This window comes from Oryzias latipes, chromosome 7 (assembly GCF_053564925.1).
Source record: "Oryzias latipes strain Hd-rR chromosome 7, Olatipes_Hd-rR_3.1".
NCBI classification, from domain to species: Eukaryota; Metazoa; Chordata; class Actinopteri; order Beloniformes; family Adrianichthyidae; genus Oryzias; species Oryzias latipes.
Window position 1 is genome coordinate 16,828,107 of NC_136243.1, and position 23,659 is coordinate 16,851,765.

The 23,659-nt window shown below is 39.4% G+C and overlaps 1 protein-coding gene across 3 annotated transcripts; it reads right to left on the minus strand.

Annotated features, from left to right (window-relative positions):
* Positions 1 to 1,150: 1,150 nt before the first annotated feature.
* col2a1a (collagen, type II, alpha 1a) lies at positions 1,151 to 23,054 on the minus strand. Of its 3 annotated transcripts, none has more exons than XM_078950394.1 (54): positions 22,692 to 23,054; positions 21,099 to 21,293; positions 19,989 to 20,005; positions 19,826 to 19,858; positions 19,270 to 19,302; positions 19,019 to 19,072; positions 18,642 to 18,743; positions 18,118 to 18,195; positions 17,723 to 17,767; positions 17,556 to 17,609; positions 17,247 to 17,300; positions 16,664 to 16,717; positions 16,466 to 16,519; positions 16,305 to 16,358; positions 16,162 to 16,206; positions 16,003 to 16,056; positions 15,841 to 15,885; positions 15,712 to 15,765; positions 15,334 to 15,432; positions 15,176 to 15,220; positions 14,960 to 15,058; positions 14,812 to 14,865; positions 14,593 to 14,700; positions 14,419 to 14,472; positions 14,210 to 14,308; positions 14,064 to 14,117; positions 13,717 to 13,815; positions 13,554 to 13,607; positions 13,395 to 13,448; positions 13,260 to 13,313; positions 13,043 to 13,096; positions 12,734 to 12,778; positions 12,438 to 12,536; positions 11,206 to 11,313; positions 11,031 to 11,084; positions 10,878 to 10,931; positions 10,713 to 10,766; positions 10,526 to 10,579; positions 10,337 to 10,444; positions 10,133 to 10,186; positions 7,488 to 7,541; positions 7,231 to 7,392; positions 6,975 to 7,082; positions 6,520 to 6,627; positions 6,350 to 6,403; positions 6,146 to 6,253; positions 5,993 to 6,046; positions 5,774 to 5,881; positions 5,638 to 5,691; positions 5,047 to 5,154; positions 4,672 to 4,960; positions 3,556 to 3,743; positions 2,732 to 2,974; positions 1,151 to 2,649 (listed from the first exon to the last, which is right to left on the minus strand). In XM_078950394.1, exons 1-54 carry the CDS (start codon positions 22,780 to 22,782, stop codon positions 2,503 to 2,505), a joined length of 4,458 nt encoding a protein of 1,485 aa, XP_078806520.1. In that variant the 5' UTR covers positions 22,783 to 23,054; the 3' UTR covers positions 1,151 to 2,502. The 3 variants fall into 3 exon arrangements, with proteins under 3 accessions (XP_078806520.1, XP_023812895.1, XP_023812896.1); XM_023957127.2 differs by having other exon boundaries at positions 21,087 to 21,293; XM_023957128.2 differs by lacking the exon at positions 21,099 to 21,293 and having other exon boundaries at positions 22,692 to 23,040.
* Positions 23,055 to 23,659: the final 605 nt, after the last annotated feature.

A 23,659-nucleotide genomic window follows, 5' to 3' on the forward strand; every position in this document is an offset into this window, starting at 1 on the left:
TACTGGCTCATTTTATTTTAAGCTACAAAACAATATCTTTGACATAACAGCTTTAAACATAAAAAACTGCAGTTTTGAGTCTTTTAGACTTTTCCTCTTTGTGGTTAAAACTTGTCATTAATTTATTCAGGCTTTTTTTTAAAGTACTGTGAGAAAAAGGTTATAGGTTTAACCCTTGTGCTATCCTAGGCCCTTTAACATTGGGAGTTGGGTCATCTAGACCCACAAGACAGTGCTCTGAACCTTTTTTCTTCAATGATTTGTGATCTTCACTGGTGTCCATGGATTACATGAAATCTTTCCACCTTTATCCACCTTTGTCATGGTAGGGAGAACACGTCAATGTAAGGGTGGGGTCATCTAAGATAGCACAAGGGTTAAGGTTGCCACTTCCATTCTTTATTTTTATTTTCTGTTTATTGTGAAATGTCAGGTTGTATTTGCTATCTACACAAGAGTTGCCACAATAAGAGAAGTGGTTCATTTTCAAAGGATTTCAATCTTTTGAGGTTGATGTTATCTGCATGTATTTACATGGGACCAAGCACAAAAATGGTGGCAAGCGAAAGGCATCATAAATCGGCAAAAAAACGTCGTACAAAACGCTGTTCACCTGCCATAACAAACTGATGGAAAGTCGAGATGCACACATGTAATACGTGAGGCCAAGATGCACATTGCTGCATTTTGCCCATGTAATTTAACCCTAACCGTAACGGTTTTTGGTTTTGCCAAAGCTATCACTAATCTTTTGAGTTTATTTAGAGAGAGGGATTCACTGTCAAAGGAGTTTTATCAGCATTTTTTCCAACATTGTGTTGGGAGTTGTGTTAAATTGTTTTCATCAAAGTTAATTTTCAAAAGATTCTAAATATTGATATTTTTCTTTGATCACATTTGAGCCTTTATTGTAGACCAGGCATTTGTTCTGTGACAAAGAATAACTTTATTTCAGTCAACAGTGTTCTGTATTGATGTCTGTTAGCTCAAACATTCATTTTGTTTTTTTAACTTTATGGGAACTTGTTCCCTCACACGCACTGGAGGATCTGACTCAAGAAATAAAACAAAATCTTTTTTATGTTTAAGAGGAGAAAATGTTTCCACACCATTTTCTGGATCTTCACTCAAAAATCAGTTCCATTATGAATAAGTTTTTCCTTTTATTTTTCCAATTTACAATAATCAGCGGTGCAACAAAAACAAGAAGAAGAAAGAAAAAGAGATCGTAACAAAATAAAGTCAAACATGTACACGCCCTCACACACACAAAAACATGCCACCCTGGTTGATTTTCAAGAGACTGTCCATGGAGTCCGACTCTCAGCAGCGGGGGGGTCCAAAGGAGGCCTCTTTGCAGCCCGTTCCCCCAACTGCACCCCTCCTCTAAGGTGGAATGTGAATGTGTGGTGTGAGGCTAGTGGGATTTAAGGATGGGGATGATCAGGATGGTGGTGGGGTTTTGGGGGGGGGATGATAGCACCTTCTGAGGAAACCGAAAGCAAAAATGGCCGTCGGTCGACCCCAGATCCATCTGGAAGCTGATGGTTTGCTCAGCTGAACAGTTTTCCTTGTTTTTCACCGTGAGGTAGCTCTTGAACAATCTGGATGACCGAGACAAAACAAACCAAAAAAAAAAAAAAAAATTACGCTTTTCCAATTCCTTCTGTTTTTTTTTTTTTTTAATAAGATCGGGGCCTTCTTTTGATGGGCAGTAAAGGGGGGTACAGGACATAAAAATCATACATCCCAAATGTAACCTTATTCTCCAAAAAAAAAAGTGTTGGTGTGCATATAGACACATGTACACACACATATGTGGAAATATATATATATATATAAAACGATCTGGTTGTTTATAAACACAGACTTTTACAACATTAGAACCAAGGGTTTATCATACACGGTAACGCTTTTGCTGCTGCTCTCAATAGACAGGCCTGAACTGAAATAAGGCGTTTTTTTGTTTTGTTTTTCTACCCTGATTCAAAAGGCCATATTAATGTTTCAGAAGGGAAACGGGGAGGGAGTGTGGAGTAGGACTGGGACAGAGGCCGTGCAGCTGTTCTTTAGTGGAAAAGGGGGCTTGTGTTGCTTACCAAAGTGAACCCCTCCAGTCCTACCTCAACTCTGCCCACTCCGGTTAGACAATAAATAAGTGACATCAAGTCATGTTTCTGTTCTCCATAACTTGGTTTGCTTGGTCCCTCTCACTCCTGGCTCAGAATCATTCTTGTCACCAGTAGGCCATGGGAAACATGACTGGATCTCAGGAGGCGGGTTGACAGAAAATGTGCTGCTATTATTGCCGGTGCCCTTAAGTGCCAACATCCAACATGGAGAGCACTTCGTTGTGAGAGAAAATAAAAGTGTCAATTTTCTTTTTTTTTCTTTTTTTTTTTTTAGATTTCCAGTCTTCTTTTATTGTGGAAGAGTGTTATGTTTTCTTGGTTGAGTTTGTTTATTTCCTGTGTTTTTGGGGGGCCGTTGCAATACTCAACTTTACAAAAAGCAGACGGGGCCTATGTCAACTCCAAATTCCTGATCTGCTCCTCCAATGTCCATGGGAGCAATGTCCACGATTGGCAGGCGGGATGTTTTCATTGTTTTGTACTCAAAGACGGTATTGCTCCACCGGCCTGAATGCCTCTGTTGGGTGAAAGCAGACATTGTGTGACTACAGCCTTTTATTTGAACAGAAACTGGTTTTCATATTGATATTTGTACCCACCTTGCAGCCATCCTCCATCACACTGTAGGTGAAGCGGCTGTTACCCTCTGCACGGATTTCCACATCATTGGATCCCTGCAGAACCAACGCCTTCTTCAGGTTTCCTGTGGCCTGGTCCATGTAAGCAATACTGTTTTTGCAGTGATAGGTGAGGTTCTGGGATGCTTCAGTGGACAAGAGCCTTAGGAAATTCAGCTGGATGTTGGCAGAGTTGGGAATAGGGCCGTCCTGACCATAGCTGAACTGTGGAGCCAAACAGCAAGAGAACAATTCAATATTTCCACTCAGAAGATGGCCCTTTTGTGATGTGTTTAACCCTTTAAAACCCAAAACATCAGCAAATTGACAGAAAACTAAATATTGGAGAAAGTGACACACACACAAAAATGGCAATATAATTTTTTGAAAAATCTAAAGATAGATGTCACAAATGGTATTTCTCACAACAATGTTAGTTTAAGATGCAAAAATATTGTCACCAGTGTTCAGGAAAAAAGCACCTTATTTACCCACTGTCTCAAATTTGGTCCACACTTTTTAACATGGTGTAACAGTACAACAAAAAATAAAATATATACACATTTTGTATTCTTTCAAAATAGTAAGTAGTCATTTAAAGAAACGAGTAACAACAGATGAGTTATTTTTGGACCAAGTTAAAGATAATGTGCTTTAAAGGAAAGTTTGGATCATGCTGATGAGATAGGAGTCAAAGAAATCAAATAAAATTACATTTTATTTATACATTTATTTTTCTATCAAAACATAACACACATGGATCAAAGAAATATGATACAAATGGTTATATAGGGTTAAGTACTTACATGGAAGCCTCCGCTGATTGTTTCTCCAAACCAGATGTGCTTGAGATTCTTGCTCTTGCTGCTCCACCAGTTTTTCTTTGGTACTTTGCTGATTCTTGGGTAGACACAGGTCTCTCCAGTCTCCATGTTACAGAAGACTTTGATGGCGTCAGCAGTGCAGCCCAGATTGGGATCAATCCAGAAGTCACCTGGTGGAAACAGACTTGGGTTAATTATTTAATTAAATTGAATTAAATATTTCTTGTCATTTTCATAAATAGACAAAAACCAAAGATTTTAAACCTAGGAAATGAAAGAGAACAAAAAGAGTATTTTTGAATTTTATTTCCAAACCAGTTTTTGAATGTTATTTGGTTTCTTGAATTGATTGTTATAGATTGTTCCACATCCTGACTCATTGAATTGAAATAAATCTTTCCTTTGTTTTTGCTCTGGATTTTGGCAATGAGAAGATCTCACATCCTTTTTAACTACTTTTTTTTTTAATCTTCTGTTTAATGTGTGGCAGACAATTGTAATGCGATAAATTTACAATACTTCTATCAACTAAACTTTATATTTAAATCATTTTTAATTGACTAAATAATGGATTGGAGGGATTTCTTTATTACTGCCAGATATAGTTTTTTATTGCTATTTGTGTAAATTAAAAATTGAACTTCAGGATGTTTTACATGTGTTTCTCAAAATTTCAATGGAGTACCGGTAGTTTAAAACGTGGAACAATCAAGGAGTTACACAATAAGTACAGTGCCACAGCAGCTGTTTTTGCTATTTTTGTTTTGATATTATTAATATGGGATTTCCAATTAAAACCCTCATCAGTAATGACTGCCAGAAATTCAAACTTGATTTAAATGTAATTATGATAAAAGCACAACATGAAACAGTGATGGAACCTGTTAACATCCCGTATCAGATCAAGTAAATATCTGTTTTCCAGGTCAGTTAAATGAAAGTGGACATCTTTTCCCAGACTTTTGAAGGACTTTCAGCTTGTTGCCCCTCGTTGTGTCCAATTGATTATAAAAACTGGACCTATTCATTTCCTTCTCTAATAATAAATATTTAAGAATAAAATAGATAATTTTAAACTTTAACATTTGCTTTACTTACCACTCTTCCACTCAGGATGACACAGCTTGAGGTCTCTGCATGTGCGAGCAGGGTTCTTCTGGGTGCCGTCTGGACTGCGCATGTTCTCGATCTGACTGTTGAGGGATTTGAGCGTGGAATCGACCTCAACATCGTGCTGCCTCAGGGAGTTGGAGGCCTCATCGGCCCTCATGTATCTGAGAGGATCTGGAGACTTCTCAGTCTGACCCAGACCGGCAAAGGCAGACAGGTCGATGCCGGGGCCTGGAGGACCAGGAGGACCAGGGGGTCCAGGATTACCAGGAGGACCCTGTAAGAAAAAACAAAAATGAGATATAACTGAAATGGAATAACGTGGACTGTTGATTTTTTTGCTTTTTATATGTTTAGACATACAGCAGGGCCAGTCTCTCCAGAGCGTCCACGAGGTCCAGGTGGTCCAATGGGGCCAGCTTGTCCATTGTTTCCATCTTTGCCAGCAGGTCCAACTGGTCCAGGTGGCCCCTTTAACCAAAGAAATTGTCAATCAACTCAAAACATTCTTTAACCAAAACCTGATTGTTTTAGTAAATTTGGACTTTCCTATCCAAATCACAAAACTATTTAATTTTTTGTAACTAGTTTTAACATGAATTCTTTTCAAAAATAAAATATCTAAATGCAAACATGTGGCTGCAGCAGTGGTTTTCTCTCAATTTTCAAATGAAGCCTTCAGTTACTGAGCACAAAGATTGCTTGGTGACCTGTTTTTATTATCATGCACACTGCAGTGAAAATCTAGAATAGATCTTTAAGCTTTGGTTTGATCTCAGCAGGGGTTCTTTCACAAATCACCCTCCTGCCTGTCTGCCTGACACTTTTCCTAGCAGCCAGTCTTATCACAAAGGTTTGTAATTAAAATGACCTCCTCTGGAGCCATCTCAAAAACGTGCTCTTCACTTCCACGTCATTTCATAAATGCTACTTGTATTCGGTTAGTTCTCTCACCTTAGCTCCGCTTGGTCCTGCAGGTCCAGCCGGTCCAGAGTCTCCAGCAGGACCCTGTGAGGACAAGCACAGCACCAGGTTAGACGCTGAGTAAAACGACACTAGTGACACAAATTTAAGCTGTTAGATCTCTTACAGGGGGTCCAGGAAGACCCTGCAGACCGGTGAACCCACGGTGACCCTTCTGTCCTCTTTCTCCAGATTCACCAGCCTCCCCCTTATCTCCACGTGGTCCTTGTGGCCCCTGGGGGAAACAAATAACCATACAAACAAATTAAGTGTGTAACACTTAACTTGTGATAACTTACAAAAAACCCCATCTCATACTACTTCAGTCAGGAAGGATGCTACTCACGGCCATTCCTCGAGCCCCAGCTGGTCCGGGTGGGCCAGCAGGTCCTTGAGCACCCTGAAGACAGACAAAGATCATTGGTGCTTCTTTGTGCATTGACTGGAGATTTTAGCCATTATCTTCCTGTGGTCATTTTGAGGGTCCTGGATGACTCACATTCTCTCCTCTGTCACCCTGCTTGCCAAGAGGTCCAACAGGTCCAGGAGCACCAGGAGCACCAGGAGCTCCAGGGGCGCCAGCCGGGCCGGTGTTTCCTCGCTCTCCCTAAAGACACAGAGAATATTGAGTTTTCCCCGCTACCTATTCCAGGTGGAGTGGATTTATTTTTTTACTTTTCACTTTTCATTAAGCTTTTGTCACCTTGATTCCAGTGGCTCCATCCCTACCCGGAGGTCCATCTGATCCAGGAGTTCCCTAAAAAATAAACACAGTATTCAGAAGAAAACATAAATTCACCGAATTTATTGGAAGGGTCATGTCCGTTATGATGTATGTGGATGTGCGGTTGACTGTTGGAACTGTGTTCTGACCTCTCTGCCAGGCTCTCCAGCAGGTCCAGTGAGTCCAGGTGGCCCAACAGGTCCAGGAGGTCCACGGTCACCAGAACCACCAGGCGCTCCCTGTTTACCAGGCTCTCCCTAAACACAAGAAGAAAAATAGGATCAAATTTTAGGTTGTTCTTTAACTTTACCATATTGATGTTTTTATTTGCTCTGTGATTGGCTGGCTCAGGACAAGTGTTACAAATTGTGTTTCACCGTGCAGTGAAATCACAAAAAAGATCCATGAACTTTTGTTTTCCATAAAGATTTATTGTCTGACATCGTCTTTGACCAAAAGTCAAATAAAATGTCAATAATCTGGGTTACAAGGATATTTGGAAGCATTTTGGATCACTGAAATTAAATTAAATTTTTCAAATGTTCAATATATTGGCTAAAAGCTGTTAAAAGAAAAGAAAAAAGGCTTTTTCAGAAGCACTCACGGATGGTCCAGGGAGACCTGGGAAGCCTCTTTCTCCTCGCTGACCAGGTAAACCTACAATACCACGGGATCCAGCCAGACCCTGAGGACCCGGGGGTCCATCGGTACCCTGCAGACAGAAGTGAGCAATTAAATAACGATGACTGGACAAAGCAGAACTCAAAGTGGGACATTTGATCATGGGTGCTGTCTTTTATTATTAGCTCACAAGAGGAGTTTTAAGTTAAAATGCAAAAGAAATAAAATAAGAATCTCACTGGTTTTCCTTCCTCTCCAGGCTCTCCTTTCTCTCCTGGAGGTCCAGCGGGTCCACGCAGTCCAGCATCTCCAGGTCTACCTGGTGGGCCGGCATCACCACGAGTACCCTTTGGCCCATCTTTACCAGCAGCGCCAGCGGGACCAGCAGGGCCAGGGTTGCCCTGTGATGAGAAAAAAAAACAAAGTAAAAGGGTAAGATAATAAATACGTAGAATGTAAAATGAAAATTTCTTTTGTTCTTTGAAGTAAGACTCACATTAGGGCCAGGAGGTCCAACTCTGCCAGCAGCTCCAGGGAAACCTGTGGCACCCTGTTGAGAGGAGAGAGATGCAGCTAAGGTGCCAATTGCTAAGATTTTTTAAAATCTATTAATGAGGAAAACTGTTTTTTTTTTAAGTCTGTAGAATTATGTTTAGGTTTAACAGAAGGAAACTGCTAGAAAACAAACAACTTGATCTGGTTTATTTGAGCAGAATTATTGTTGGAATTCTGGGGGTTTCCTGTCTTTTTATTTAAAATTCTTTTGTAATTTTTGATTATAAATAAATATCAAAAGCGCCAGTGAATAGAGCAATAACAAGAGACAAAGCCTGTTTAAGAGTATCAGTCTTCCGATAGCAGACTTATGTGTGTCATTTAAGCTGTGAGAACTTTCACACCAGAAGTTGAGTCAAAAACATTTCAAACTCCTAAAAGTGAAACACAATATAGCAAGCGCACATTCATTTGAAATGTAGAAAGTTGTAGATCTTAAAAGCCTTTTTCTGACTGGTAATGCTTTGACTAATCGGAGAAGACTTTTTTTTTTTAAAGGATCCCGTTGAGCTGCATCAGTTGGTTCAGTGTGGGACCATCAAGACTTTCTGCTACGCCGAGCTTTTCTGAACGACCTGCTGTGAAAAGGCTTTTTATAGTGTCTTTTGTAGCACTGTGATTGAACTGCTCTTTCATATTTAATAACAGCTGGATCTCATTTAGTGACATTTTTAGAAGGACTACAAAGAGATTAATCAGATCATGCACAACATGAGATGGTTCGTCTAGTACTGATCTCCTAATTTCTACAGCAAATAAAATTGTTTGCCTGAAGCACATGTCTAAAGTGGGTGATAAACACTGTGATCTTGTAAAAGAGAAAGAGACTATTTTTGAGTGGAATCTTTTTTGTCCAGCTAAAACTCATTAGAGGTTGTAATTAAATCCGTCTTCTATAGAACATTCATATCTTAACTCTCAAATAGGGAATTGCCTTTTTTTGTTTTGCATTTTGAGTTAGAAAACTATTAAATCTTTAGCAATTGTATTTTTCCCAAAATAAGAAGCAGGTTAATAAGTTCAAGGATTTTTTTTATGTATCGCACTGTATATTTCCATTCACTGTGGACAAGCAGGTGTATTTTTTTCAAGCAAGATTGATTCATCCCTCAAGAAATAAGGTTATACATTTTTCACAGTTCAGAATTAGTGTCTTCATGCAATAATTTCAGATTAAGATAAAAGTGAGAATCCATTAAATGTTAGTTTTATTACTTTTCCTTTAAAAAAAAAGAACATTTGGTTTGATGCTTTATTTTATGGATTCCTTATCCAACATGCTGACTTTTAATCAGTTGTTCTGTTTCTTTTGCAGCTTGGCTTCTGTGGTTGAATGGAAAAATGCACACATCCTACTTCTTTGCAACATCTATATCACGTTTCTGCAACCTGCAACCTTTTCTGCAGCCTCTGTTGTATAATATAACACATTATAATTCAATTATTGTAAAAAAGTAAAAGCTAAATTTGACAATTGTAAGGCTTAATGGCCACAGAAACTTTAAAAAATAGTATTTTTTTTAACAGTAAAGTAGTACTTTAAAGCTTTCGCTGGGTTTTGGTCTGTAAGAAACTAAACCTAATTGCTTTTTTAGCATTAAAGGCTACAGATCCCAGGACTGAACACACTTGAAATGTTTATTAAGTGAGCAAAGAGGCTTCGCAACAATCTTATTGACCTAAAAAATTCCTTCATGTTGTATGATAAAATACTGAGTTTTGGTCTGAACTCATGTTTTCCATATGACTGTTTTCCCCCTGCCTCTATCTGCCACCATGATCTATATCCTCTGGATAAATGCAAGATGTTTGTTTTTATTTGCAACTTTTCCATATTCATATCCTTATTTGAAATGGAAACATGTTTAGAGCTTTAAACCCTCAGAACAGACTAAACTAAGTATAATAGAATAGGGGACAGGCATTTGTGATTGTAGATAATGTGTGGAATTGAGTTTTAAAAAGTCCAAATCAGATCTTTACAACAAAAAATCAATACCAATTAGCCAAATCCATTCATTTATTTATTTTTTTCAAGATAATTTTGAGAATGTTTTTCAGACAAAAAATGGCTTCAATTAGTTATTTTATGCAAAAATGTATAACTTTTACTAATAAAATGAAATCTTCAAAAGAACAAATCAATACTGTTTAGTCAAATCCATGAATCTCTTTTTGTGATTTCTTGAATGTTTTTCAGACAAAAACAGCTTCAGTTAGTGCTTATACAAAAAAACTTAGTTTTTACCAATAGAGGGACAACCTTGTTCAGTTCATGTCACTGGCTCTATGAAAAATGCTTTTATAACCCAAAAAATTACATTTGAATGGAAATATAAAAATTGTTTATTGCAAATTTTGACTAAAACCAAATTTATTCTTTGTTCAGCCTTAATCATTTGCCTAACATAATGGTTTGTGAGCGTTAGCTACTGTTTTCAATGGTTTTGAATAATTTAATACATTTCTATGTTGTTGTTTTTTTTTTTTGAGGAACAGGTTTCCAGAAATTCAAATAAAATGAGCAATTTACTTGAGGAATTGATAAATCATTTATCTTCTAAAATGTAACAATAAGTTACTTACAGGAGCTCCCTGAGCACCACGTGCTCCTTTAGGTCCAGATACACCAGTAGGTCCCTTAAAACACAGAAAAACAGTTAATTTATCCCCATATCACACTTCAGAACTAGAAATGTTTGGTTTCTGCTTTTTACTATGTATTTCTATAAATGAATACAAGATACAGAGCACCTTGTTCAGGTCTCAGTTTCCAGGTTAAATACTTACTACAGGTCCAGGAGCTCCAGATGGTCCCTGAGGTCCTGGAGCACCAGATTCACCTTTCTGTCCAGACTCTCCAAGCTCTCCTTTGGCTCCAGGCTGACCATCTGCACCCTAAATATATCCAGCAGAGCAGTAAAATGAGCATCACTTACCCAATTGCTTCAGGTTATACTACCTGAGCTCTAAACTTACAGGAGGTCCAGCAAATCCAGCAGGCCCTGGAGGTCCCACCTCACCACGGTCGCCCTGTAAAAGTGCAGAATGCATTGAATGAGATCAAATCAGAGATTGGATCAAATATTTTTTTTCTTCTATTTAAGTGGTCAACAATGGTGTGCCATGCACATTCTTATGTTTGAGGCTTTAGGAGGTTACTTACAGGAGCGCCTCGAACACCAGGGGCCCCAATGGGGCCAGTAGATCCAGTCTCACCCTAAAAGTAAAATTAACTCTTGGGTAAAAGCTTCAGGATCCATAACATTCAAAATAAATTCTGTAGTAGAACTTGATTTGGCAAAGATGGAGGTTATCAGTTTTATTCTACCTTGGCACCGTTAGGTCCAGCTGGGCCAGGAGGACCAATAGGGCCAGTCAAACCCTGGGTAGAAAAGGAAAAAAACAATATCACAGAATTAAAAAGGGAAAAAACAGATAGGATGAGATAAAAGAAATTGCTAGGGGTTCATGTTGAACTTACTCTTGCACCATCCTTTCCAGGAGCACCTTCTGGTCCCTTCTGCCCATTGTCACCCTGCAAAACACGATAATTATTATTATTTATTCATATAACACACATTTAGGGAACTTTAATACTTTTTCCCCTCAAGGAATATAAATCATTGTAACACAAATTTTGCTGATCCAGTACTGACTCTGTCTCCTTTCGCTCCTGGAATTCCACCAGCTCCTCTTTCTCCAGGCATACCCTGGAGACCTGGGGGGCCCTGGGGTCCGGCAGCACCCGCTGGTCCTATTGCTCCCTATTTAAAAAGAAGAAAAAAAGTTGATTAAATCTAGTATTTCAAATGAAAAATACAAATTCAATATGCTAGCATTTGTGTGTGTGTGTGTGTGTGGGGGATGTCTTAATTAAATTTCAATACATCTAAATATCTTTATTTGAATGACAGTTAAGAAAGTTTAAAGAAACAATACAAAGAGGTTAAATCAGGACGCAGCTTCATAATTAACGTGTTTAATCATTTTAAACATCAGATAAGTTTAATGTTTTCTGTAGCACATTTGGAGTTTCATTCATTTAAGTTTTTTTGCCTTGAATATAAATAAGTCTATGTAGCTTAAAGTTATATGATGGATATTTTTCTTACTCTAAAAAAATACAGGCCTGAACTTTTTATGGAGACAAATATATGTTACAGCAGAAACGTCTGGAGTGACCGACAGCGCCTGCAATCAAAAGATCAGCAAACTTGTAGGATAGTGGCTGATGGTGAGCGGTTCTTTATCAACATTAACCTGCAAAAGCTTTCAAGTTCCAGCTGAATGAGAGGGAATTCAGCTAACTCCAAGTTGTAGTATAATGAAAGCGTGCAATTTTTAACAAAATAAAGGAGGTAAAATACTATTTTAGTGCTTCAATGTAAGATTTCTTCTAATGCTGCTTTACAAATAACTTGCTTTTCTTCATTAAATGTTGTATAAAGTTCACAAAAATGGCAGATCATTTAAGCCCTGTGACCTTTATTGGTTTTCACAGTTTAATAAACACATTTTTCATAGAATAAATACAAATAATGTTTGTATCAATTATAACTTGAGGTTGTTAGTTGAAAGCCTGATATAGTTTAGTACAGTATTTTACACTATATTTTGTTTCATTGTAATATAGATGAAATAAATGGCAAAATAATTGCTATGGTGATCTGATTGCTCATTAGGTGAAATAGAAAGTAAGAACGGTTGCTATTAGTCTTAATTTCAGATGTTACTCTGATGACCCTGATTTTTTTCTGCTGTATTATGATTTTCATGTTTCTGGGGTGTTTTTTTTAGAGGCCCATGAGGCCAAACATGCATTCTGTTTTTTTTAATGTGACATTTATCAGCCTGTTAGAAAAAATGTAGTTGTGTGTTGAGTCATCACCTTTGGTCCATCACTTCCAGGTGTTCCTGGAAGTCCACGAGGGCCCTGGAGACCCTGAGGTCCAGCACCGCCTCTCTCACCAGGAAAACCACGCTCACCCTGTTTGGAGACAAAAAAAACCCAAACCCGGATCAGCGGCAGAGACACTCAGTAACAGCTCAGCTTGACTGACTTACCTTTTGTTCATTAGTGTTAAAAAGGCCTAACCTTTACATGTGTTTGTGCACAAAGTCTATAAATGACTGTTCTGAACCTTTTGCTCTAGAAGTCCTCTGATTGTGGGAGTCTGTACTCACTCTTTGTCCAACAGCACCGGGAGCACCAGCCTCTCCAGAAACACCCTGCAGAGAAACAGGCATAAGGTATCAAATCACAGCCTGTTCTGATGCAGCAAATACAACTTTTACAGTTGATTATGGATTTCATAACCTATTGTATGAAACTAGAAAACAAAAATAGACATTTTAAATGAAACTACAAACAGAATGAGTGCAGCCACTGAAGGAGTCATTTGTGACAGAGAGTGAGAACAGGACAGAATATTGTGATTGACAGAAATTAAAAACTGGTCACAGACCCTGTCAGCTTAGTAAGGACAGACTCACCTGGTCTCCAGGCTTTCCAGCCTCTCCTGGAGGTCCAGCTGGTCCAGGTAGACCCTGTCCCACAACAGGAAATAGGTTAGTAAAATAATAAATTTCATGACTTGTGATTCTTTATGTTGTGTTTCTGCTGCAAGCTGATGTTGGATACAATGGGCATAAGTATCTTTCCAATCACGTTTCATGTACTCTCAAAGGTTTGATCAAAATAGAAGCTCACTTGGAAGCCAGAAGGTCCAGGCTGTCCTTGCTCTCCTCTTTCTCCAGCTGGTCCCTAAAGTTAATAAATCCAAACATGAAGGATCAGACGCACAGAATGTCAGCTCACAACATGTTGGTGCACTGAAGTACTCACAGCAGGGCCGGGAGGTCCTGCAGAGCCAGTCTCGCCATCTTTTCCAGGCAGACCCTGTTCAGAAAAGATGGCTAAACTTAGAAAGGTGATCTCAGAAGAAATAAGACATGTTAGAGAGTTGGTGTAGGTTCAGTATTGATGATAAATTAATGTACTTACCCTCAAACCAGGACGACCAACAAGCCCCTTCTCTCCCGGTTTTCCTGGTTCACCCTGTTTTGAGAAACATTTTCTTTGATTTTTCCTTTAAAATTGTATTCAGTAGTACACAAATTTAGAATGATGTGAGCTGAATATGTGGTGCTTCTATCCTACTACTTACATTAGCTCCCTTTGGTCCAGGGAACCCCATCACTCCAGGCTGTCCACGCGCTCCCTGAGGGCCAGGTGGGCCGGGGCGACCGTCCTCACCAGAAGCCCCCTACCACAGGCACAAAAACACAATTCAAAAACCAGAAAATACCAAGTAAAAATGTATAGCTCCTTTTCATGAATATTAGTGTGCATTTACTTTGTTTTTAGATTATAATGTTTTTAAGGCTGCCAAAAAAGACTCAAACTATTCAAAAGTGAGCCTAACATTTCTGGAATATCTGCAGCTCTTTGTTTAAAGTTGAAAACACATGCAGATATTGTGTTATATTGCTTTTTCTTGGTCATTTTACTCACAGTAGGTCCAACTTTGCCTTGAGGACCAGCATCTCCAGGACGACCAGTAAGACCCTGTGAAATGTATGCATGTTAGAGATTGAGAAAGTGGAACACGGTCCAGCAGCAATAATAAATCTGGAAAAATTGACTTTAACAAGACTCACTCTGGCTCCAGGGAGACCAGGCTCTCCAGTGCGCCCAGGATCTCCAGTGGCACCTTTAGGGCCAGAAGCACCAGCGACACCACGGTCACCAGGAGCTCCCTGAAATAGATCAAAATAAAAAATTTACTTGTTTGTTTTCAAATCAGCCTTCACCTGAAGTTTGCTCATTGTTTTTCTGTACATCAAAAACGTATTTAAGGAGGACCCACCTTGGCACCAGCCAGACCATCTTGACCAGGGAAACCACGGTTACCAGGTGGCCCCTACAAAGAATCAGAACAAGAAAACCGACTGGTCAATCCACTGATTTGACTTCCATGGTGCCATGACAGCCTATGGTCATGTGTTACAGTCTTAACAGTAGAAGCATGCCAGTTACTAACTCTTTCTCCAGGAGGTCCAAGTGGTCCTGCAGTGCCAGGTTCTCCTCTTGCACCCCTCTTTCCTTCCTCTCCAGCAGGGCCAGGAGGACCTTGAGGACCAACAGGGCCCTACAGATATTGAAATGCTGATATGTTTATTTTTTCCCAGGGGATTTCCACTCTCTACAACAAGCATGACAAAAGAATCTTTGAAATGTAATACAAAATTTGATGACTCACAAGCTCTCCCTTTGGTCCAACTTCACCTTTGAAACCAGGAAGACCAGGGTCTCCCTAAATATTACATAACAACATAGAGACAGTTAATGATTATACCACAGGAATATGTGAATGTTTCTCAGAGTATTAAATGGTCCAGCAGACTCACAGACTGTCCTTTGGGGCCCAAAGGCCCAGTTGCTCCCTGTGGTCCTGGTGGGCCCCGAGGGCCAGGGAATCCTGGAGCACCAGCAATACCAGGAGCACCCTTAGTGGAGAAAGATGTGAGGAAACGTTTTAAACTTGCAAAAATTAGGTTTTTATTTTTAAAAACATTATGAGAAAACAATGAATCCACAAACAACTGCTAAGATAATGTTCTTACAGCTGATCCTTTTGCTCCAGGGATACCATCAGTTCCTGGGTTACCCTATAGAGAGGTGGTAAAAAGCATGTTCATTTACAAAAAAGAAGGACTGAGTGTAAAACTGCTTTGTGCAGTTTTTAAATCTCATTCTGGATGATTGGAATCAGTGAACAAACCGATGCTCCGGCAGGTCCGGGAGATCCTGGTGTTCCGGCCTCTCCACGGGGTCCCTGTGGTCCTTCAGCTCCTCGAAGACCAGTTGGGCCAGCTTCTCCCTGACAGGAAAACAGTTTATAAAGTCTTCAACAATAAATTACAACTTTTTATGCTTCAACTGCAGACTGGCATGATGGCAGAAACATTGCATGTCCCAATTTAAATGATACAGATTTAAATTCTACAGACTGAGGTACAAATGAAAGGACTTTGCAGCTACTGTTTTATACAATAACATGTTACCAGATAGAATAAAAAGCAACAGATTTTATTTTATATTTATAGTCATACATTTTGTATTGGAAGCTATTTTCCATGGACAAGTGATTTGTACAAACCTTGGCTCCTGGGGATCCTGGGAAGCCAGGAGCTCCTGCAGGACCAACTGGGCCCTGTGAGAAGAAGAAAATTCGTCATTTCTAAAAAAAAGATCCCAAATGAACTGTAAGCGAGAAGGGGACACGTACAGGTGGACCAGCAGGACCAGGCAGGCCGTCGTTTCCACGGGCACCCTGAAGAGTGCAAAGAAAGGATGCGTCACAATGATAAACTTTTTAACAGAATAAAATTTCCAAAACTGGAGTCACATTTCAGTTATTTTTCCTAAATATAAAAGGAGGGTTACTCACAGCAGCTCCAGCAGCACCAGGGCGACCCCTCTCACCAGGCAGACCACGTGGACCCTATAACAGATAACATAACTTGTTTTTAATGTCTGATTTTACATAGAATATTACCTACAACTAAATTGAATATGACTGAAATATTGCAAGACAGCTCAGTCTCACCATGGGTCCAGGTGCACCATTTTCTCCAGAAGCACCAGCCTCACCCTAATGGGAAAAGGGATGCAAAAAAGATAATGTGAACACAAAACAGCATCAAGTTGTGGAATTAGGAAGCAGAATGTGAACACCACAGATGACCCTACCTTGGCTCCTGCAGCACCAGTTTCTCCTTTAGCTCCATCCAGGCCAGGGTGACCCTAAAATAAAGCAAGGAAATGCCCATCAGGGCACCACAAGAAACTGAAGCTCTGTAGGTCTGAGTGCAAGGTCAGTTTTGTGAAACATGAAGGATTTCAGGACTCACTCTGTGTCCTTTGATTCCAGGAAGTCCAGGAGTTCCAGGGAATCCGCGGGCTCCCTGAAACAAAACACGCACATTTACTGAGTTTTATTTAACATTCATTCATTTGGAACTTTCAGATGAGAAGCAATCCTGAAGTTAGAAACGAGCAGAGAGAGGAAAGAAGCAGGTGAACGGTAAAAACAAAAGGTGATTCCACACCTGAGGCCCTGCAGGTCCACGCTCACCAGGTTTTCCCGGTTTTCCAGATTCTCCCTTGAAGAAAAAAAGAGGATTAATAAGAGAAGATATGCATGGAGATATGATGGTGTTCAGTGCCTTTTGCTGCAGTGGCAGCTCCCTGTTTACATGCTGTAAAGCAATTCATTGACAGCATTTAGACTTACAGTGCCCCCTAGTGGTAGAGCAGAGCAACAATATGGACACAGAAAATGCTGCAACAGCTGATTTGTAAGCATTTTTAAAATGAAAAATGCCGCATTTGATATAGTGGTTGACAAATGTTAAATAATGTTGAAAAAGGAAAGTACAAAAACGTAAGTGAGAAGGAGGGTCTAAGGGCAGGGTTGCTAAATTTAATTTCATCGGTTTAGTTTGGCAATCAGCTTTTGTATTTTATAACTGATTTTATGTTTTGTACAATTAGTAAAGTCAGTTGAGACAACTGTGTTGTAACATTGGGCTGTGTAAATAAAATAAATGAATTGAATTGAATTACATTTTTTGCTGGATTTTGATTCAGTTACAAAATGATGACTCGTGTTGCTATGGCGCTGAAACTTACGTCACTTCCTGGTTTCCCAGAAGGTCCAGGTGGTCCACGAGGTCCCATAGGTCCCTATCATAAAGCAAAACCACCAGTTATTTACTTGCATATATAAAGAACTTGTAAATAATTTTATCCCACAAAAACAAGTTCAGCCCAACAGGTGATTTATTTTATCAGATTATACTATTTTAAAGTAACACAATAACACATTTTATTAATATTAATGTCAAGCAAAGCACTGTTGCAAAAAATCTATCTTAACGTAATACATTGTACAGTCATTCAACAGAAAAACCATGCATTGTTGTTGCTGTTCACACTTACAGCTGGACCTGACTCTCCAGGCTCCCCCGGGGCACCTTGGAAACCCTGTGGTCCCTGTTAGTGCAAATAACAAATAAAGTATCAGGAAAATGTTCACGATCTCCTTGGTAACTCTGTGGTCCTGCCTTTTCTATCGACCAAATCATTCCTTCAAAAAATAGACTTACCGGAGCACCGGAAGGTCCAGGGGGACCACGAGGACCCATGGGACCCTGCAGAGACACAAAAGACATGCAGACAATGTCAACATCCCGACATCCCTGATCAATACCGTACATTCTCCACCCTTTACCTGGTTTTGACTTTTTAAATTATCAGTCCTCGTAAAAATATTGACACAAGGTGCTTTTTTTTTATAATACATTCAGTATAGTACTCTATTGGCTTTTTCTAAATGTTGTTTTGTACAAAACTGAATGAAAATGAATGAAAGAGAGTCAATGTTAGACAGACTAGAGAGAACTTCTTAAACCACAAGGTGGCAGTGTTGCTTTCAGGTTTCAGCTGAGCGATAGGATTTTTTTCTCTGATTTATCTGATAAAAATGTGGGCTTCCACTCACCATTGGTCCTTGCATCACTCCCATCTGCGCACCGCCGGCCTTCTCATCTGAACCCCCAGCCATCTGAGCAGCAAAGTTCTGAGAAGACAACAAAAAAGACTAAAATTTAATGAAGGTTTCTAAGGTTTATCTGACTTTGCTACACAATCCTCACATGATTATTTCAAATAATCAGTAAAAATCTTATTGGAGAATTTTGCCTGTTTGACTTTTCCGTCATAAATAAATGTGTGTTCATCTGCTGTGATGATTTTCTTAATATTAGTCATTTGATTGAGGAGAATTAAGTGCAGGTAGAGTTTAAAAAAAATTCTAGTGTCTGCTTCAATAGACTTGTATGTGAAAACTGACAGTGAAACAAAGAAACTGATACAAATCGTGAACTATTTGTTTAGATTTCTACTCTCAAACCATTTATGTATTCTGGTTAAGGCCAACATGTTATCTGTGATCCTGTGATGTGGGGGTACTTTCCTCTTGAGATCTTTATCTTAAATACAGAACAGCTAGGTCATCAGACTTACCCCTCCAAGTCCTGGTGGCCCAGGTGGTCCAGGTGGGCCAGGGGGTCCGGGGTTTCCAGGGGTGCCAGGCTCACCATCTCTTCCTCGAGGTCCAGGATTTCCCTGAGGAAGAAAATGAGTTTTCATTAGAATTTAAAAAGGACGTCAAAGAACAATTGAAGAAAAATAACACTGTCTGTGGAAATTTCTTTAAACGTGCTTTGTGCTCACTAAATTTTAGATGCATATTGCAAACTTTCTCAACGTGTGCATGACAAAGTGTGCATTCTTTGGTTTTCTGGTCAAGGGTGATGTAATTGAAGACAAATCTAAAATCTTTTGTGTCTTAATATTTCCACATTTCTATCCAGGAGTGAAATCTTTGTATTATATCGTACCTTATCACCCTTAGCGCCAGCTTCTCCGCGTGGTCCTTGCTCACCTGGGGGGCCCTGTCAAAATATGCATAGTCTGAATTTAATCTTTTCATTACCTCTGACATAAAACCAAGAATTCCTTTTCCCAGTAGAATTCCTATTCTGACTGACTGTTCAGTTGTATTGTATTGATGCAAAACTCTGTGGTAGTTTCAGAATGATGTACTTTTGTTTTAAAGAGTTTTAATAATCAGAATAAACTATATGTTTACCATTGGGCCTGGTGGTCCCTTAGGTCCTACAACCTGAAAAAATGTAAGAACCAAAAAAATAGTTAGTCAATTGTTTGCTTTTGCATCTTTCAAGAATGATTGTCTCACTTGTTTCACAACATGTCTTTGTGTCTGTTTTTGTACTTGAGGACATTCCAGCTTTACAGTAAATAAACCTCAAACCCCATATGATGAAAATTCAGTTGATGAGAGACTTTTTTTTAATAAACATCACCTTGCCTTAACCTCTAATTTGGCTGGGTTTTTCCACCTGATGTGCACTTGAAGCAAAGAGGATTTGATTGGGTTCATTATCCACCTGGAATGCAGCTTCACCCCCCCCCCCTCCCATTGTCAGAAACGTTATATTTGGTCATTTGGTCACATATCCCGGAGAAACTGTTATGTTAAATCAGAGGAAGTATTTGAATTCGAAATAATGTAGCAGTGTTGGAGTCTTCAATTGAAGGAACTTAACTTGATCAAATTTGGTCAACTTGAAGATCCAAAAAAATTATGTTATGAATGACATGAACTTGTGGTGGTCTTGACTCACATTTGCAACGTCTCCTGGTTCTCCTTTTTGGCCCTGTTAGATGAAACAAATATTTAAAATCAAGCATTGACTGTAAAAATACTATGATTCAATTAATATATATATATATATATATATATATAGTTTTACAAATATCACGTTGTTTCCTGTTCTTATTTCTTACCTTTGCACCAATCCTCTCTAGAGTTGGAAAGACATTGAGGTGGGAAAAAGACAGAAATGTTAAAATTGAACTGAAACATTTCAAACAGACAATTTCTTCAAAAGCTCACCAACATCTCTAAAGAGGAGACCTGCAAGCAAATCTGAGGATTCTGCAGAGATCAAATACCACTCACCAAACCCAAAGGCAAAGACCCCATCCAGATTACATTAATGATGGAAGAATGGAAGCAGAGGCCAGCACAGAGGGGAGTGCTTAGATCTGATTTTACATGTTAACTTAAAAAAGCATGAAAAATGCATGTGAGAGCCATTGTATGTGTCTGCCATAAATCATGTAATGTAGCAAAGCAACAACTGGGAAAGCTCTCTTTTTGCCTTAAAGATTTTTTTTTGTCATTTTAAATCTGTTTTTTATGCTTTTGTTTTCTGTTTTATAAACATAAAACCATCTTAGATGGAAAAAAAATAAATATTACTTTTAATAACCTTAATTGTTTAAAAAATTGTCTGTTCGTAACACAATGCGCATTTAGAATTGTAATAGGTAAAAATCTAATTACCCCAAGTTGTTTACAAAGGATGCATCAACTATTTAAATCCATCAAAAAGTAAACTGTCCTCTTTGACGTTTTGATAAAATTCAATAATTTGTTGGAAAAACATTCACTGTGTCCTCATTCACATGATTATTGTTGTAAGTCCTTACTAAGACAAACTTCAGAGTCAGTCTGGATGAAACTGGTCAGAAGTTTGCCTGCTGCTTGAGGTGGAGACTAGACAGCAGATCTTCAAATTCCCATCCCACACTTGTGTTGCCTTTTCTAGCTTCCGGGAAAAAACATGCATTAAGCACTGCAGAAAAGAAAAGAATGAGCAGAAAGTCACTAAATGAAAAAGAATTCTAAATCACAAGTCTTCTCTAGTGTAGTAAAATCTAGGACAGGCACAACCAGACTCTTTCAGAGAATCCAGGTCTGACTGGACCTAATGTTTTAATCTAAAAGAGTTCCATGTGGTTAAGAGAGAGCCAGAAAAGGTAGAACTGCAAGATTGAAGAGTAATTTATTTATGGGTTTGTGAATAAATAAATTACAACCAATGGGCGCACTGGCATCAGCCGGGCAGATGGGGCAGCACTCTCCAGATGGGATGACAGGGTTGGGGCACTCTTTGATCTCCTCGCAGATAATTTCATCACACAGAACCGCTCCGCTGTCACACACACAGATGCGGCAGGGCTCTGGTTTCCACACATCCTTATTGTAATACTGCTGCTCATCCTGGATGCAGGCACCTGCATCCTCTTTGGGGGATGCAGGTTGGAGGTTGGATGCAGGCGATGAGAGAAAAATGAAGAGAAGAAGAAGAAGATAAGAAGAAGCAGAAGATAAGAAGGTTGAATGAAGAAAAAGTAAAGAAATGGTCAAAGGGGAAAAATGAGGAAGTAGGAGGAGTAACAACAGGGTGGAGTCACCAGGGGAGGGAGTCACATGAAGACACAAAAGGATGTTTTTTAATAAAACTTCATGGAGCTGTTTATAAATGGAGAAAATATGAAGCATAAGATAATTTCATGATTTGAACAAATATTTTAAAAACTTAAAAGTTAGACAATCCTTTGAATATAACAAGTGCAAGTTCAACCCTATAATCTGGTATTGCAATCAGTAAAGGGAAGACATTTTTAAAAAAAAAAAAAAGCCAGATTTGACATAAAGAGTGTTTTACTGCCGTAAAAGGTGCAATGTCAACACAGGCACAGCTAACAGTTGTTTCTGAAACCCGAGCTACGGTATTTCACGGAGTGTGTTTAACCTGCAGGCCTGCTCTGCCCCTCACATGAATGAACCTCTCTTACAGCCATACTGTGCCCAATTGACAAGCTGTTGCTGTAAGTAAACAGGGGCTCTTTCTAAATTTCTCCATCTGGATTTCATAGCCCCAGTTCACACACGGATTGAAGAAGAAAGAATGAGTGATGTGTTTGATGAGCACAACGAGGCCCGCAAGCTGCCACTGTGGGTTTTATTAAACATGTTTGTGGAAGCAGACTTAAGCACTAAAGGGTTAGTTTAGATCCTTCCAAGAATCCACTTAAGGTTTGATTTGAGCTTTGAATTAATAAAATGCTAAAGGTGAATAGCAAAAAAGAGGGAACATCTCAGTTTCCTTTTCTTGCACAGTAAAGTCTCAGAAGAATGTATCCTTCATTTTTGGACTCCCTGTTGTGCACTGCAGCTACTTGTCTGCTCTCTACCTGCAACCCCTTGAGCCTTCTAGTCTGAGGTCAAGCCCTGTCTGACCCTCACGTCATGAACAGCCTAGCCAAGCTTTGTGAGTGAGGTTCACGATCAACATTTTAATGGAGGTTTCAACTCTCTGGTCGGCCGCAGAGGCCACGACAAGGAAGGCATCAACAGGCTTTTGTACACACTGTCTTTGCTAGAAACCAAAACCTGGCAACACACATCAGGAAGGGTTGATCAGGTGCAAACATGTTTCATCCCACAAAGCTTCAACCTGACAGATACAGTTCTGTATTCATTTTTCATTCTTAAGAATATTGAGGATTCAGATTTTACAATCGACACACTATGGGCACAAATACATTCACTGATTTAACATGTACTTTTCTTCTAAAATTGCTAAAAAACAAAAGATCAAACTGTAGAAAAGCAGAGTCTTGAAAACAGAAACTTACCATCGTCCTCCTGACATCTAACCACGGATAGTAAAACAACTTGAGATGCTACAAGTAGCAGAACAGTCCTTGAGTCCACTAAGCTGAACATGTCTAAATATTAGACATGCAGGAGCTTGGGTGAGAAGTGCAGGGACACCGGTGACCAGGTCTTTAGTGGGGTGTGGTGTTAGGTGTGTGTTCCCAGAGACTCAAAGCACCATACAGTCAAACCCTCCAAAGTCTAAGTGGAATCCAACGCGGGGCCCCAGCTGGCACCCTGCACCCAGCGCGTCAGGGCAAGTACCGCGGTTTTATGTCCACTGTGCCTTGTATGGATCTTCGTATATTCCAAAATGCCAGTCCTTCCCCCAGACCCCCTGTGAGGCTGAAACCCGAATCTACTCCCCCCTCCCCTCGATCTCACAGCATCCACTCTCCGGATTTTTCTTTTTCAAGCAAATCCCTCCTTCTTTTGACCTGCTTGGCCTGACAAAGGATGCACCTTTCTCACTGCGGGCAGCGACATCTCATTGTGTAAATTCTAGTGCAGGACAAATGGAAAAGAATCTTAAAAACATCACCACACATTTTTGTGAGAGGTAATACCAGTGAGGTATGCCAAATCAGAAAAGTATATCAGTGAAAAAAGTTACCTTAAGCCTAAAATAAGTGAAGACTGAGGCTGTTTTGGTTTACAGGCCAAGTTGTAGATTATAGAGATCAGCAGAGGGTCAAGAGGGTTCTTTGTTCTGCTCAAGACTCTTGGATTATGGATTAATCTGCAAACTTGAGACAACCTTTAAACGTGGACCAATTTGTGTCACATTCCTGTTACTGTTAAACCCTCTGTATTGAAAAAAAAAGCAAAAGGTCATGAGGTCCGGCAAAAGGAAATGGCCTTTCAAAATACGTCATTTTGTTTTGAGACTTCAGACCATAAAATAGTGTTTGTGCCTCTTTGCTTTTTTTCATTTGCAATTTTTATG